General features: G+C 44.8%; 1 protein-coding gene across 3 annotated transcripts in view; it reads right to left on the minus strand.

The window, feature by feature from the left end:
• The window catches only part of IFT80 (intraflagellar transport 80), a 176,815-nt gene that overhangs the window by 99,033 nt on the left and 59,698 nt on the right, over positions 1–18,084 (minus strand). For all 3 annotated transcript variants that reach the window (XM_030215943.1, XM_030215942.1, XM_030215945.1), the window contains exon 8: positions 608–745. In XM_030215943.1, the coding sequence (XP_030071803.1) occupies positions 608–745 (138 nt within the window). The remainder of the gene's footprint in view (positions 1–607; positions 746–18,084) is intronic.

Consider the following 18,084-nt stretch of genomic DNA (forward strand, 5'->3'; position numbering starts at 1 on the left):
TAAGAAATGTTAAATTTCAACCTTTAAATCAATCAAAACAAACACCAAAGATAGGAGTAGATAAGCATCATGCCCTATCTTCTAAACTGTCTTCAAAATAAATGAAACTGAAGGACAGGCATAAAGAAGGTCTCTTTCCTAGTATATCTAACACATCTAAAGTCAAATAGGATAGCTCTAATGCATATGCAAAATTATTAAGGATTGTTTGTTAAATTGATGGCATATCTGAGTTTCTATGGTTAGGGCTCAATTGTCTTGATCCCATTAAAAAAAAAAAAAATTTACCTGTCAAAGACAGGAAGCACAGAACATAGCCGCAAGACAAGAAAACCAGAAGTATAGTTATTCTAATAACCAGACGCTTACCCAAGGTTAACAAAAAATTGTATTTTGAATGACAAGATCAAGAGAAGTTGCTTGACCTATCCAAAATTCATAACAAGAAAATCAACACGCCAAGAAGATACCAAAGACACAAACCAAATCTGCCAATGGAAAGACATGCAAAAGCCACAATTAGCAGCATGTATATCCACTGCAAGTAATTCAATCTATCATCAATATACTATATCAATACCATGCTTTTATAAAGGCTGTTACTTACCCCAGTTTTATCACAGAGACGTAAAGTATGAAAAGACCCCACAGCAAACAATTCTCCATCAGGAGCCCAGGCAACTGAAGTTACAGGATACTCATGAGACTGTGAACTAAACAGTGGACGACCATAACTGTCCCATACCTAACATTACAAAAAAATGCATATTCAGAATCAAATTATATCTCCATAATTGAAAATATAATCATGTGAGGGAATGGGGGCATAATATTATTACAGGATGCCTCTGTGAGAAGTCCCAAAAGGTATACATTTGTGTATGAACTCTTCATGTGTATACTCATATTTATTTTTTTAATGAAAAGCGAATGCTACATACCTGTAGAAGGTATTCTCCGAGGACAGCAGGCTGATTGTTCTCACTGATGGGTGACGTCCACGGCAGCCCCTCCAATCGGAATCTTCACTAGCAAAAGCCTTTGCTAGCCCTCGCGCGCCGATGCGCACCGCGCATGCGCGGCCGTCTTCCCGCCCGAAACCGGCTTGTGCCGGCCAGTCTCATATGTAGCAAGACAAAGACAAGGGAAGACACAACTCCAAAGGGGAGGCGGGCGGGTTTGTGAGAACAATCAGCCTGCTGTCCTCGGAGAATACCTTCTACAGGTATGTAGCATTCGCTTTCTCCGAGGACAAGCAGGCTGCTTGTTCTCACTGATGGGGTATCCCTAGCCCCCAGGCTCACTCAAAACAACAACCATGGTCAATTGGGCCTCGCAACGGCGAGGACATAACTGAGATTGACCTAAAAAATTTACCAACTAACTGAGAGTGTAGCCTGGAACAGAACAAACAGGGCCCTCGGTGGGTGGAGTTGGATCCTAAAGCCCAAACAGGTTCTGAAGAACTGACTGCCCGAACCGACTGTCGCGTCGGGTATCCTGCTGCAGGCAGTAATGAGATGTGAATGTGTGGACAGATGACCACGTCGCAGCTTTGCAAATCTCTTCAATAGTGGCTGACTTCAAGTGGGCTACCGACGCTGCCATGGCTCTAACATTATGAGCCGTGACATGACCCTCAAGAGCCAGCCCAGCCTGGGCGTAAGTGAAGGAAATGCAATCTGCTAGCCAATTGGAAATGGTGCGTTTCCCCACAGCCACTCCCCTCCTATTGGGATCAAAAGAAACAAACAATTGGGCGGACTGTCTGTTGGGCTGTGTCCGCTCCAAGTAGAAGGCCAATGCTCTCTTGCAGTCCAATGTGTGCAGCTGACGTTCAGCAGGGCAGGAATGAGGACGGGGAAAGAATGTTGGCAAGACAACTGACTGGTTCAGATGGAACTCCGACACAACCTTCGGCAAGAACTTAGGGTGAGTGCGGAGGACTACTCTGTTATGATGAAATTTGGTGTAAGGGGCCTGGGCTACCAGGGCCTGAAGCTCACTGACTCTACGAGCTGAAGTAACTGCCACCAAGAAAATGACCTTCCAGGTCAAGTACTTCAGATGGCAGGAATTCAGTGGCTCAAAAGGAGGTTTCATCAGCTGGGTGAGAACGACATTGAGATCCCATGACACTGTAGGAGGCTTGACAGGGGGCTTTGACAAAAGCAAACCTCTCATGAAGTGAACAACTAAAGGCTGTCCTGAGATTGGCTTACCTTCCACACGGTAATGGTATGCACTGATTGCACTAAGGTGAACCCTTACAGAGTTGGTCTTGAGACCAGACTCAGACAAGTGCAGAAGGTATTCAAGCAGGGTCTGTGTAGGACAAGAGCGAGAATCTAGGGCCTTGCTGTCACACCAGACGGCAAACCTCCTCCATAAAAAGAAGTAACTCCTCTTAGTGGAATCTTTCCTGGAAGCAAGCAAGATGCGGGAGACACCCTCTGACAGACCCAAAGAGGCAAAGTCTACGCTCTCAACATCCAGGCCGTGAGAGCCAGGGAGCGGAGGTTGGGATGCAGAAGCGCCCCTTCGTCCTGCGTGATGAGGGTCGGAAAACACTCCAATCTCCACGGTTCTTCGGAGGACAACTCCAGAAGAAGAGGGAACCAGATCTGACGCGGCCAAAAAGGGGCAATCAGAATCATGGTGCCTCGGTCTCGCTTGAGTTTCAACAAAGTCTTCCCCACCAGAGGTATGGGAGGATAAGCATACAGCAGACCCTCCCCCCAGTCCAGGAGGAAGGCATCCGATGTCAGTCTGCCGTGGGCCTGAAGCCTGGAACAGAACTGAGGGACTTTGTGGTTGGCTCGAGATGCGAAGAGATCTACCAAGGGGGTGCCCCACGCTTGGAAGATCTGGCGCACCACTCGGGAATTGAGCGACCACTCATGAGGTTGCATAATCCTGCTCAACCTGTCGGCCAGACTGTTGTTTACGCCTGCCAGATATGTGGCTTGAAGCACCATGCCGTGACGGCGAGCCCAAAGCCACATGCTGACGGCTTCCTGACACAGGGGGCGAGATCCGGTGCCCCCCTGCTTGTTGACGTAGTACATGGCAACCTGGTTGTCTGTCTGAATTTGGATAATTTGGTGGGACAGCTGATCTCTGAAAGCCTTCAGAGCATTCCAGATCGCTCGTAACTCCAGAAGATTGATCTGCAGATTGCGTTCCTGGAGGGACCAGCTTCCTTGGGTGTGAAGCCCATCGACATGAGCTCCCCATCCCAGGAGAGACGCATCCGTTGTCAGCACTTTTTGTGGCTGAGGAATTTGGAAAGGACGTCCCAGAGTCAAATTGGACCAAATCGTCCACCAATACAGGGATTTGAGAAAACTCGTGGACAGGTGGATTACGTCTTCTAGATCCCCCGCAGCCTGAAACCACTGGGAAGCTAGGGTCCATTGAGCAGATCTCATGTGAAGGCGGGCCATGGGAGTCACATGAACTGTGGAGGCCATGTGGCCCAGCAATCTCAACATCTGCCGAGCTGTGATCTGCTGTGACGCTCGCACCTGCGAGACGAGGGACAACAAGTTGTTGGCTCTCGCCTCTGGGAGATAGGCGCGAGCTGCCCGAGAATCCAGCAGAGCTCCTATGAATTCGAGTTTCTGCACTGGGAGAAGATGGGACTTTGGGTAATTTATCATAAACCCCAGTAGCTCCAGGAGGCGAATAGTCATCTGCATGGACTGCAGGGCTCCTGCCTCGGATGTGTTCTTCACCAGCCAATCGTCGAGGTATGGGAACACGTGTACCCCCAGTCTGCGAAGTGCCGCTGCTACTACAGCCAAGCACTTTGTGAACACCCTGGGCGCAGAGGCGAGCCCAAAGGGTAGCACACAGTACTGGAAGTGACGTGTGCCCAGCTGAAATCGTAGATACTGTCTGTGAGCTGGCAGTATCGGGATGTGCGTATAGGCGTTCTTCAAGTCCAGAGAGCATAGCCAATCGTTTTCCTGAATCATGGGAAGAAGGGTGCCCAGGGAAAGCATCCTGAACCTTTCTTTTACGAGATATTTGTTCAGGGCCCTTAGGTCTAGGATGGGACGCATCCCCCCTGTTTTCTTTTCCACAAGGAAGTACCTGGAATCGAATCCCAGCCCTTCCTGCCCGGATGGCACGGGCTCGACCGCATTGGCGCTGAGAAGGGCGGAGAGTTCCTCTGCAAGTACCTGCTTGTGCTGGAAGTTGTAAGACTGAGCTCCCGGTGGGCAATTTGGAGGTTTTGAGGCCAAATTGAGGGTGTATCCTTGCCGGACTATTTGGAGAACCCACTGATCGGAGGTTATGAGAGGCCACCTTTGGTGAAAAGCTTTCAACCTCCCTCCGACTGGCAGGTCGCCCGGCACTGACACTTGGATGTCGGCTATGCTCTGCTGGAGCCAGTCAAAAGCCCGTCCCTTGCTTTTGCTGGGGAGCCGAGGGGCCTTGCTGAGTCGCATGCTGCTGACGAGAGCGAGCGCGCTGGGGCTTAGCCTGGGCCACAGGCTGTCGAGAAGGAGGATTGTACCTACGCTTGCCAGAAGAGTAGGGAACAGTCTTCCTTCCCCCGAAAAATCTTCTACCTGTAGAGGTAGATGCTGAAGGCTGCCGGCGGGAGAACTTGTCGATTGCGGTATCCCGCTGGTGGAGCTGCTCTACCACCTGTTCGACTTTCTCTCCAAAAATATTGTCCGCACGGCAAGGCGAGTCCGCAATCCGCTGCTGGATTCTGTTCTCCAGGTCGGAGGCACGCAGCCATGAGAGCCTGCGCATCACCACACCTTGAGCAGCGGCCCTGGACGCAACATCAAAGGTGTCATACACCCCTCTGGCCAGGAATTTTCTGCACGCCTTCAGCTGCCTGACCACCTCCTGAAAAGGCTTGGCTTGCTCAGGGGGGAGCGCATCCACCAAGCCCGCCAACTGCCGCACATTGTTCCGCATATGTATGCTCGTGTAGAGCTGGTAGGACTGAATTTTGGCCACGAGCATAGAAGAATGGTAGGCCTTCCTCCCAAAGGAGTCTAAGGTTCTAGAGTCTTTGCCCGGGGGCGCCGAAGCATGCTCCCTAGAACTCTTAGCCTTCTTTAGGGCCAAATCCACAACTCCAGAGTCATGAGGCAACTGGGTGCGCATCAGCTCTGGGTCCCCATGGATCCGGTACTGGGACTCGATCTTCTTGGGAATGTGGGGATTAGTTAAAGGTTTTGTCCAGTTCGCCAGCAATGTCTTCTTAAGGACATGGTGCATGGGTACTGTGGACGCTTCCTTAGGTGGAGAAGGATAGTCCAGGAGCTCAAACATTTCAGCCCTGGGCTCGTCCTCCACAACCACCGGGAAGGGGATGGTCGTAGACATCTCCCGGACAAAGGAAGCGAAAGACAGACTCTCGGGAGGAGAAAGCTGCCTTTCAGGAGAGGGAGTGGGATCAGAAGGAAGACCCTCAGACTCCTCGTCAGAGAAATATCTGATGTCTCCTTCGTCTTCCCACGAGGCCTCACCCTCGGTGTCAGACACAAGTTCACGGACCTGTGTCTGCAACCTCGCCCGACCCGATTCTGTGGAACCACGTCCACGATGGGGGCGTCGAGAGGTAGACTCCCTTGCCCACATCGGCGAAGCTCCCTCCGCCGACGTAGACGGGGAGCCTTCCTGGGAGGCGGTGGCAGCCGGTACCACACGCGGCACCGACGCCGGAGACCTCACCTCGGGCGATGGGCCAGCCGGCGCCACGCTCGACGGTACCGGTGGCGCAAGCACCGCCAGTACCGGAGGGGTAGGGCGCAACAGCTCCCCCAGAATCTCTGGGAGAACGGCCCGGAGGCTCTCGTTCAGAGCGGCTGCAGAGAAAGGCATGGAGGTCGATGCAGGCATCGACGTCAGAACCTGTTCCGGGCGTGGAGGCTGTTCCGGGCTGTCCAGAGTGGAGCGCATCGACACCTCCTGAACAGAGGGTGAGCGGTCCTCTCGGTGCCGATGCCTACTGGGTGCCGACTCCCTCGGCGACCCAGAGCTCTCGGTGCCGACCCGGGAAGGGGACCGATGACGATGCTTCTTCGATTTCTTGGAACGAAGCATGTCACCGGAGCTTCCCTGCACCGATGAGGAGGACGTAGAATCCAGCCGTCGCTTCCTCGGGGCCGAGACCGAAGGGGGTCGGTCTCGGGGGGGCTGTACCGCAGGAGCCCTCAGGGTAGGGGGAGACCCACCCGAAGGCTCACCGCCACCAGCAGGGGAATGGACAGCCCTCACCTGCACTCCAGACGAAGCACCATCGTCCGACGACATCAGCAGACGAGGTCCCGGTACCACCGACGTCGATATAGTCGTCCGATGTCTCAGCGCCGATGCAGAGGGCCGATGCCTCGATGCACTCGATGCACTGGCAGCCGAGGATGAAGGTCTGGACGCTGAAGACGTCGATGCACTCGATACCCCCGGTGCCGATGCCGACGAAGAGCCCGAGAACAAAATGTTCCACTGGGCTAACCTCGCTACCTGAGTCCGCTTTTGTAAAAGGGAACACAGACTACAGGCCTGAGGGCGGTGCCCAGCCCCCAGACACTGAAGACACGACGCGTGCCTGTCAGTGAGCGAGATTACCCGGGCGCACTGGGTGCACTTCTTGAAGCCGCTGGAAGGCTTCGATGTCATGGGCGGAAAAATCACGCCGGCAAGATCAAAAGTTGAAATGGCGAAAATTGGCACCAGAAAAATAGCGAGAAGGAAATTTCAACCGGGGCCTAAATAAGGCCTACCCCGACGACGAAAGAAAACTTACCGGGGCGGAAAAAACTCGAAGTACAGGAAAGGAAAAACCAAAAGAGGTCTTTCCAAAACAATTTGGACAGTTTCTCACAGAAACGAGTCGAAAACAACGCGCGAGGTCGACTTTTCGGGGCACGAACGGTAAAATACAACCATACCGAGCGCGGAAAAAAGAAGACTGGCCGGCACAAGCCGGTTTCGGGCGGGAAGACGGCCGCGCATGCGCGGTGCGCATCGGCGCTCGAGGGCTAGCAAAGGCTTTTGCTAGTGAAGATTCCGATTGGAGGGGCTGCCGTGGACGTCACCCATCAGTGAGAACAAGCAGCCTGCTTGTCCTCGGAGAATACACACATACATCATGACTCCACCTATACATCTTGATTCTACCTCTGCTTTGCCTAAACTATGCCCTCAGGAAAGCCTATTTAAGATAATGCACATACTTTTTACACACGTATGCAATTGCATAATTTTATGAGACCTTTTCTGAGTGTAAACCAGACATGGAAAGAAAAGCCTTATAAAAATTATCCGATAAACAGGCAACTTACATTCAAGTTCTTCTCTTCTGAAACTCAGCAGCTAGAAGCCTCCTCAGAAACTGTTACTGAGTTTACAAATGCTTAACAGCAATAATTCCTAGTTAAGTTGTAAACTGTTGTTTTTAAAGCAGAGAAATGCAGAATATGATGGCACATGAGTGCAAGGCCATTCTACTTTGTCCTATTTCCTTTCCTTATGCAATATGGGCATGGGAGCACAGCAGTTAAGTGGAACCTCTTGTTCTCTCTTTCTTTGAATATTGCAGTTCCTTTCCATGCTATGTAACTTTATTTTATTGTTCACCACTTTGATGGTTTTCCCTAAAGAAGTTTATCAAATAAAATGAACCTTGAATATCGCAAAGGATCTTTAGCTTGATGGTCATATCCCCATCTAATCCTCTGCCTATTTTACGATTTCCAATACTATTTTTATCTTTACTATCTCCACTGAGACACTATTCTTTATATCCCTTACTCATTCTGTAAAGAGGTATATTACTTCTGGGTTAAACTCTTTTCAGCCAAAACTGAGGTGATTTTTATGAGTATAAGCATCAGAATGTATTCCCATACTACCACTACCCTCAAACTTATACCTAGCTTGCTTCAGCTGTGTGAGGAAGATGGGGAGGATTATATGACCATTGCCTAGGTGTGCTTCCTCCATTGACAGCAGGGATAATGCAGCCACACTTCCTGGTGAGTATAAAGTTGAGGTTTGCTTTCTTGGAAAATTACTCTTATAGTTATGTTTAGGCAATGTGGGTAGAACAATCCTGGTTGACAGAGGTTAATGAAAATTAAGCAAAGAGGTTTTAAACTACTGATTGTCCAAAGCTGCTATGAAGCTGGGAGGACTAATTCAGGCAGTAGTGACTGATGAAAGTATGGACAAAAGATGATGTAGCTCTGAACATATTCACTAAGGATATCAACCATAGATAGGAAATGGTACTGCTGTTGTATGGAGCTTATGAGTTCCTCTGTGGTCTACAGAGAGAACACCTGCCTACTGGTAGTATAAAGTGATGCAGTTTACCACCTCAGTTGAAACTCTGTTTTGTGATATTGGTGCCTAGTTTGTTAGGATCAAATTACTCATGGGTGAATTTTGACAAAAAAAAAATGTAAAGATCAGTGCCAATATTTTGAAAATTCTGTACACAACAACATGTTAAAATTCTCCATGTTTTATTTGCAATTTTTTTTGCACTGAATTCTCACAACAGAAGGCCTGGATCCTCCGCACCCTTCCAACTTTCTCTCTCCATCCCCTACTTAACCCCTTCTTTCTATGTTTGATTTCCATTCCTCTCTGCAGGTTCAACCCTCAACTTTCTCTCTGGCCCCTAGTTCTTTTTCCCCCTGCTTTCATTCTTCACTCTCACTTTCTCTCACTACTTGCAGCAAGACCCCACCTTCCAGCACAATCCCCAGTCCTCTCTGCCCTTCTTCCAGTTCTCTATGTGCTAGCATGAACCCCCAGTATTTTTTCTCCAAGCTTTCTCTCTCTTCTTCTGCTCCTCTCCTCCTACTACAGTCTTCCTTCTCAGGCCAGCCATCACTAGCTTGCTCTGTTCTCCCCAGAGCAAACCTCCTTAGGACGTTTTTCTCACCCCCCCCAACCCCCCCCCCCCCCCCCCCCTTGGCATGGTCTCTCTCCTCTTGCCCCTGTGCCAGAATATTCCTCAGCATGTTCTCCCTCCCTAGGAAATCCCCTTCAGCCTGTTCTGCCCCCCTCCCTCCAAGTAATCTCCACCCTTGGAGTGCTTTCTGTTTCCTCCAACCCCTCAACATTTTCTCTCCACCCTCCTACCAGAAAAAAAAACACTTAGCATGCTCCTCCCCCCTCAGGAACACATAAGAATAGCCATACTGGGTCAGACCAAACCTACTATCCTGCTTCCAGTAGTGGCCAATCCAGGTTGCAAGTACCTGGCAGAAACCCAATTAATAGCACCATTCCATGCTACCAATCCCAGAGTAAGCAGTGGCTTTTTCCCCGTGTCCACCTTGCTCTGCTTCCAGTTTGCTCTGTTCCCTGTCAAAGCAAACCCCCTCAGCACACTCTGTCCTACTTCCCCCACAAAACAAACACTCAGCTGCACACTCTCTCTCCCCTTCCTTCCCTCCAGCTGTAAAAACACAGCATAGTCTCTCCAGGCCCAAAGCCATCGCCATTTATGCCCCATACAGCTAACAATGCACATCAAGGAGAAAAGCAGCTGCTCTTTGGGCTCCATGGTCCTTGTCTCTTGCCCTGAGTTTGACTGCTAATTTGAACTGCACAGACACCATATAGCTGCATGGTTGAAATTAACAGTTTGACACGGGGTGGCTGAGGAGAAAGATGCAGACTGATGAGCAGCTGTTTTTCTGCTCCTCCTTGGGTTACACTGGTAGCTGTGTGGAACATGTATGGGAACGATTGCTGTGAGGATGGAAAGAGTATGCCAAGTGTTTTTCTGACTGGGGGGAGGGAGGAGAGAGACAGAGAGCTGCTGAGGGTTTTTGCAGGCACAGGAGAGAGGGGATAGGAGAGTAACAATGCAAGAAACTGCTGCCTGTGCAGCTAACCTTTTTTCTTGTGCAGAATTCTGGTCAGGGAAGGAATTCAGCACAAATGTGCACAGTAGAATTTGTACAGAATCTCCCCAGGAGTATCAAATGAAAGAAACAACTGTGAGCATCTCGTATTCCATGATACCCTGAAATTAATACAATAGGGCTTGCTTGCAGACAAGGATATGAAGTGCGTTTGCACCCAGATGGAAATAATTTTGGGAACAATAAACAGGGTTTATAGATATGAAAACCTGATAAAACTATAGAAAGCAAAGAGAAGCAAAAGAAGGACCAATCTTTATGGGTCAGGATGCAGAAACCAAAGAGAAGCAGAGATGACCAAAGACCAGTAAGGAGCCAAAACAGTCTCTTAAATAATCTTTAATTGATAAGGATTAGCATAAATTCACTTGAACAGGTATACAACCACTAAAGGGGACTTTTGTATGTGGACTCCTGATACAGGCAGTCTAGCCAAAACACATCCCTGAAGTGGTTTGTGTACATCTTCAAGTGTATTTTTGCTAACCCTTATCAATTAAAGATTAACTAAGAGACTGTTTTGGCTTTGTACTGATCTTTGGTCATCTTCGCTGCTCTTTGGTTTCTACAACCATAGAAAAGAAATTTGAGTGGATTGTAGCATTGTTAGGGTGGAACAGTGTATACAGTACGTAGTTTAAAAGGGCTTGTAATTTCTTGACTCTCCTGGCTAAGGTGATGGTAATCAGAATCAAAAGAGTGTTCCAGGAGAGGAATTTGAAGGGTGCTTGTTCTAGAGGCTTTCTTTAGTTTTACAAGGATAACATTAATATCCCTTGTCAGTGGAGGTTTGCAAAAGGCGGGGAATTTGTCTTCATTAGACCTTACATGAACTTGAACACCAGTGGAGTACAGAGACAGATTTTCCTTCTACTTGGCCATGTTAGGCAGCAACTGCATATAACTTTAGAATAGACCTTGGGATCATGCCAGGTATTATGTGACCCTGAATGGTCACCATCAGAGACTGTTCAAGACCTATAATTTGACCCAATATAGTACATCATATACTTAGACACTAACCACAATAACCATATTTGACATGGCCAGATATGAGTATTAAAATAACTGTTGCATCATATAGTTCATTATTTATAACCCGTTTTTATTTATTTATTTATTTGTGGCATTTATTCCTCACTCTTTCCCGCTCGATAGCAGGTTCAGTGCAGCTTACAAAGTATGGTACAAACTATCACAGAAATAATACAGGTATGGAAACAATGTATCACAGAGATGACATAATTACATAAAGTGGGTTCAGTGCGGCTTACAGTATGGTACAAAGTATCACAGAGATGATACAAAGTGTGGTACAAAGTATCACAGAGATGATACAAAGTATGGAACAAAGTGTCGCAGAGATGACATAATTACATAGAGTGGGTTCAGTGCGGCTTACAGTATGGTACAAAGTATCACAGAGATGATACAAAGTGTGGTACAAAGTATCACAGAGATGATACAAAGTATGGAACAAAGTGTCGCAGAGATGACATAATTACATAGAGTGGGTTCAGTGCGGCTTACAGTATGGTACAAAGTATCACAGAGATGATACAAAGTATGGAACAAAGTGTCGCAGAGATGACATAATTACATAGAGTGGGTTCAGTGCGGCTTACAGTATGGTACAAAGTATCACAGAGATGATACAAAGTGTGGTACAAAGTATCACAGAGATGATACAAAGTATGGAACAAAGTGTCGCAGAGATGACATAATTACATAGAGTAGGACAATAATAAGAAATGTGGGGAAGGGATTGGAGTGTGGGTAATACTAATGATGTGGAATTATGTTTGACAATTAGGCCAGGTCTTTTGGGTAGGCTTGTTTGAAGAGGTAAGTCTTCAGCAGTTTTTGGAAGGGTAGGTGTTCTGTGGTTTTTCGGATGTGTTCCAGAGTTGGCTGCCTATGACAGAGAAGTTCGATGCGTAGTAGGTTTTGTATTTGAGGCCTTTGCAGTTAGGAAGATGAAGATTGAGATATGTTCTAGATGTTCTGGACCAGTTCCTGGCTGGAAGATCGATCAGGTTGGACATGTAGCTTGGAGATTCGCCATTTATCCAACGTGGGGTACAAAGTCACATTCTTTGTACCCATTCTTTGCATCTACTTTTTACACGTGTGCAGTTGCACAATTTTATAAAAGCCCCAAGGGAGGCAAAGAGTGATTGCAGAAAGTTCATGGGAATGAATGAGTGCTTTTAGGGAGCTGGTGCGCTCCTGACTTTAGATAGAGCACAGTCATGTGATGTCCAATGGGAATATGAATGGACTCAAGAACTGATGGGCATGATTTATTTACTGCCTTTTTAAAGGAATTCACTCAAGGTGGTGTACAACAAGAATAGTCAAATATAGGCAACAGACAAATACAGCAGTAAAAATATTCAAATAACAATACAAGATATGGCACAGTATGCTACTTTACAATGTCAACACAATGTGCAATAGAAATTTTAGTAGAAAGCAAAGGGGATAAGCTAAGATGTAACATACAGAAAAACATGATAGTTAGAAAATAAGGGGACTAATTTAAAGAAAGTTGCACATGAAGTCAGAAAGGAGTTTGAATATTATCTCGGCTAGGGAAGGAGTCGATAACCATCATGCCCTATCTTCTAAACTGTCTTCACAATAAATGGAATTGAAGGATAGGCATAAAGAAGGTCTCCTAACACAGTGTTTCCCAAGTCCGGTCCTGGAGTATCCCTTGCCAGTCAGGTTTTTCGGATATTCACAATGAATATGCATGAAAGAGATCTGCATATAATGGAGGAAGTGCATAGTTCATGCATATTCATTGTGGATATCCTAAAAAGCAGACTGGCAAGCAGTACTCCAGGACTGGACTTGGGAAACACTGTCTTAATGCATCTAAAGATAAATACGATAGCGCTAATCTTGGAATAATAATGAAATAGGGTTTTTTTTGACACAAGTTCATGTAGCAATTTTGCAGATGCTTTCAATGGAGGCTGACCTCGTGCTCATTGATGTCACCATGGATCTGACAGTATGAGCCTTGGAATGCCTTCCGGAGTCAATTCCACTTGAACATCAATGAAAGATGTACTAATCTGATATCAGATTATGTATTCTTGGTTTACAGCAGTCCAAGATTTACTGGAATCAAAGGAAATAAATTGCTGGGTGGACTGTCTAATGGCTTTAGTGTACTCCGAACAGAATGCTAAGGCTCTTTGCAATCCAAGGTGTGCAAGGAACATTCACCATTGTTAACTTGACCAAGGAAAAATACTGGAAGTATGGTTAACTGGTTAAGGTTCAAATCTGATGCCACCTTATGCAAGAACTTAGATATGTATTCAGAACCACCTAATTGCTGAAAAACTGTATATAGGGTAGGGCAGTCACTTAAGCCTGGAAACATCTGTGTGTCAAAGAAATCTCCCCAAAGTAAGACATTTCAGGTCAGTTATTTCAGCTCAGGAGGAGTATAGTGACTCAAGTGAGTTATCATAAATTGGGTCAGTACCATGTTGACAACCCATGTGGATGCTTCAATAACAAAAATAAGCCCCACTTAAAATGAACAACTGAAGGCTGTAGAGAAATGGTTTTATTTTCTATACACTTATTTATTTATCTATTGGGATTTATTAACCATCTTTATAAAAGGATTCACCCAAGATGTTGTATAGCAGATATTGTATAGATTGACATAAAATTACAATTATGTTAACAGCTTAACAATGGTAAAATGACCAAATATAAGCACAAATACAATCAATGAGGTAAACTGGAATGACAAATTAAATCTTAATAATAGGAACAACATGATAGAGAGGCATATTTTCAAAACACTTAGACTTACAAAGTTACATAGGGGCCGTTTTCAAAGCATTTAGGTTACTATGGAACTTTGTAAGTCTGAGTGCTTTGAAAATACGCCTCATAGTAGCCTATGGAACTTTGTAAGTCTAAGGGGGCATCTTACAAAGCTGTGCTAGCGTTTTTAGGTCGTGGTAAAAATCAGCTGGCATGGCTTTGTAAAAGACCCCCTTGGTGCTTTGAAAATGAGCCTCTTAGATTCAGAAAAGTACACATTAAACAGTACAGTAGAACAATCAAACAGAAATAAGATAAACGTCAGTAAGGTACAAAAAAGATAATTATAATAGGCAGCAAGGAGGAATAGATCAAAGATATGACACAATTTCAGCACAATACAAATGAAAACCCTTAATAGGCAAATCATTATAGCATTCAAATAACATAATAATAATTATGATGTCAATATAACACAAAATATTCAATAGGCAACTATATATATTCTTCTTATATTCACTTCTCTTAGGGGGGGAACTGCCAACACAAATCCATTCCTGCTGAATATTGGTAGATAGCCGGCTTGAGTGTATTTAACCAGCCAGATGCTGATCCTGGCCAGTTAAATGCTTCTGAATATCGGCCAGACAGAACTTATATTCTGAAAGTTAACATTTCAGTTTGATACAGTTATAAAACAGTCAACTAGCAATTTCAAGGATGTACAATTTCTATGTAACACAACCATTTCCGTAATTCAATTTAAAGCATGTTCAAATGTTATGAAGAGAAAAGTTATCGGTTTTCTATGGAGTGGAGGAGTGGCCTAGTGGTTAGGGTGGTGGACTTTGGTCCTGGGGAACTAAGGAACTGAGTTTGATTCCCGGCACAGGCAGCTCCTTGTGACTCTGGGCAAGTCACTTAACCCTCCATTGCCCGCCGCATTGAGCCTGCCATGAGTGGGAAAGCGCGGGGTACAAATGTAACAAAAAAAACAAAACAAAAAAAAAAAAGTCAAAAAATCTTATATTAAATGACAATTTGATCCATACTAATTTTGCCTGGTATGCAAATAGTTGTGCCAGAATCTTTATATATCATACCCCTTTAACTTCTGGAAAATGAACCAATAATTGCTCTTCTTGTCGTAACCTTCTACACTGAGTTGGAAGTACTACAATAGGACTCATAAGTGGATGCTTGTCCTTGAAGTATTTTAAAAATCAAACAGTGTCACTATAGTGAGTCTACTTTCACCATACATTCGGCCAGTTTAAACCTAGTATTCCACTACCAGAGAAGACTCCAAACTCTTAATCAAATTACTCTCTTTAATACAGTTGATCACAAATAAAAGATATACAATTACAGTAAGATGCGATGGAATAAGGCTCTGTCATTACAGTTTTGAGTCTGTTGTGACCAGCCCTTCTCATATAGACAGAGAGAGGGCTGGGCAGAGGACAGCTTCATGCTGCTGGTACTAGGTAAATACTAAAAGGTAAAAAATCACCATGAATTTCTAAGGTTTACGAAATCAAGCAGTAGGATTACTGCCTCAGCAATGAGAGGGTCAGGTCTCTCAACACACTGGTACTGTAAAAGCTGCTTTCCTTCTCTTCACGAGACAAACATAGAAACATAGAAAAATGTACACAAGATAAAGACCACATGGCCTAATCAGTCTACCCATCCATGCCATCTACTTTCCCTATCACCCTTTCCTATGTACTTGTTCCAAGCACTGTTGAATTCAGATATTGTTTTTGTCTCCACCACTACAGTGCTGTCTGATTCACTCAAATATTTTTTGATTCAATTCAATTTGTTCATATAATTTTTTTTTTAATTCAATTCAGCTTAACTGAAATATAGGGGCCCTTAGCATCAGACCTATGCTAATATTATAACAGAGTAACATAAGTATATAAGTGATGCCATTCTTGTACAGACCGAAGGTCTATCAAGCCCAGCATCCTGTTTCCAACAGTGGCCAATCCAGGTTACAAGTACCTGGCAAGATCCCAACACAGTGCAATACATTTTATGCTGCTTATCCTAGAAATAAGCAGTGGACTTCCCTCAAGTTCATCTTAATAGTGGCTTATAGACTTGTTTTTAAGGAAGCCATCCAAACCTTTTTTAAATCCCACTAAGCTAACTGCTTTTACCACATTCTCTGGCAACGAATTCCAGAGATTAATTACACGTTCAGGGAAGAAATATTTTCTCTGATTTGTTTTAAATTTAATACTTTGTAGCTTCATTTTGTGCCCTCTAGTCCTAGTATCTTTGGAAAGAGTAAACAATCAATTCACGTCTTCCCGTTCCACTCCACTCATTATTTTATACACCTCTATCATATCTCTCTTTAGCCGTCTTTTCTCCAAATTGAAGAACCCTAGCCGCTTCAGCCTTTCCTCATAGGGAAGTCATCCCATCCCCTTTATCATTTTTGTTGCCCTTCTCTGTACCTGTTCTAATCCCACAATATCCTTTTTGGGATGCACCTGAATTGCACAGAGCATTTGAGATGTGGTCACACCATAGAGCTATAGAAAGGCCTTATAAACAACCTCATTTTTGTTTTCCATTCCTTTCCTAATACCTAACATTCTATTTGCTTTCTTAGCCGCTGCCGTACACTGAGCAGAGGGTTTCAATGTATCATCAATGATGACACATAGATTCCTTTCCTGATCAGTGACTCCTAATGTAGAACCTTGCATCACGTAACTATAGTTCAGATTCCTCTTTCCCACATGCATCACTTTGTACTTGCTCACATTAAACGTCAATTGCCATTTGGATGCCCAGTCTCAAAAGGTCCTCTTGCAATTTTTCACAAACTTCTTGTGATTTAACAACTTTGAATAACTTTGTGTCGTCAGCAAATTTAATTATCTCACTAGCTACTTCCAATCTCTACCATTTAACCCCACTCTCTGTTTTCTATCTTTTAACCAGTATTTATTCTGTCAAATGCCTTTTGAAAATCCAGATACACAATATCGACTGGCTCACCTTTATCCATATGTTTGTTCACCAATTCAAATATATGTAATAGATTGGTGAGGCAAGATTTCCCTTCATATTGGCTTTGTCTCATTAATCCATGCTTTTGAATATGCTCTGTAATTTTGATCTTTATAACAGTCTCTTCCGGTACCATGCTTGATTTTAAAAGATAAATTACTAATAGTTCTGCAAGTTCATTTTTCAATTCTATCAGTACTCTGGGATGAATACTATCCAGACCAGGTGATTTGCTACTTTAATTTGTCAAACTGTGCATTTACATCTTCCAGGTTGATAGAGATTTCATTCATTTTCACTGATTCGTCAGCTTTGAATACCATTTCCGGTACCGGTATCTCTCCCAAATCTTCCTCAGTGAAGACTGAAGCAAAGAATTCATTTAATCTGTCCGCTATGGCTTTGTCTTCCCTGAGTGCCCCTTTTACCCCTCGGTCATCTAGCGGTCCAACTGATTCTTTTGCCGGCTTCTTGCTTTTAATATACCTAAAAAAAAAAATTAGTATACGTTTTTGACTCCAAAGTAATCTTGTTTTCAAATTCCCTCTTTGCCTTCCTTATCAGCACTTTGCATTTGACTTGCTTATGCTGTTTCCTATTATTTTCAGTCGGATCCTTCTTCCATTTTCTGAAGGATTTTCTTTTAGCTGTAATAGCTTCCTTCATCTCACTTTTTAACCATGCTGGCTGTCGTTTGGTCTTTCTTCTCCTGACCTGGGCTTCCAGGATGGCATTTGTGAACAGTGTCCATGCCTATGTAAAGTTTTGACCTTTGCAGTTACGCCTCAGTTTTTTTTCCCAACGTTCTTACTTCATCATAGTCTCCTTTTTGAAAGTTAAATGCTAATGTATTGGACTTCCCATGTACTTACTCCAAAGCCAATATCAAATATGATTATATTATGAACACCATTATCTCCTGCACCAGATCATGCACTCCACTAAGGGACTGGCTAGAATTTTTCCTCCTTTTATTGTCTCTTGTTCCATAAAGTACCTTGATTTTGTCAAGGAATTTTACCTCCCCAGCATGCCCTGATATTACATTTACCCAGTCAATATCGGGGTAACTGAAATCACCCATTATTATTGTTGTTATTATTGCGTTCTTGTGTTCTCTACCTCCTTGTCCAAGCATCAAATTCATGTCAAGACAGTCCTGCAGTGCATATACACTAAGCTGGAGAAATGTTCTTTTGAGCAGACGACCCTTCCTTTTTTGGGGAATATAGTTTCTTCTTCCAGCCTTCAGATGGATATGGTGTAAAGGGGTCCGCTTCCTCTGCTCTGGGTTGGTATCGGCAGCCCTGTTAGGCTCACAGGTAGCTGATAG

The sequence above is a fragment of the Microcaecilia unicolor genome, chromosome 10 (assembly GCF_901765095.1).
Source record: "Microcaecilia unicolor chromosome 10, aMicUni1.1, whole genome shotgun sequence".
NCBI classification, from domain to species: domain Eukaryota; kingdom Metazoa; phylum Chordata; class Amphibia; order Gymnophiona; family Siphonopidae; genus Microcaecilia; species Microcaecilia unicolor.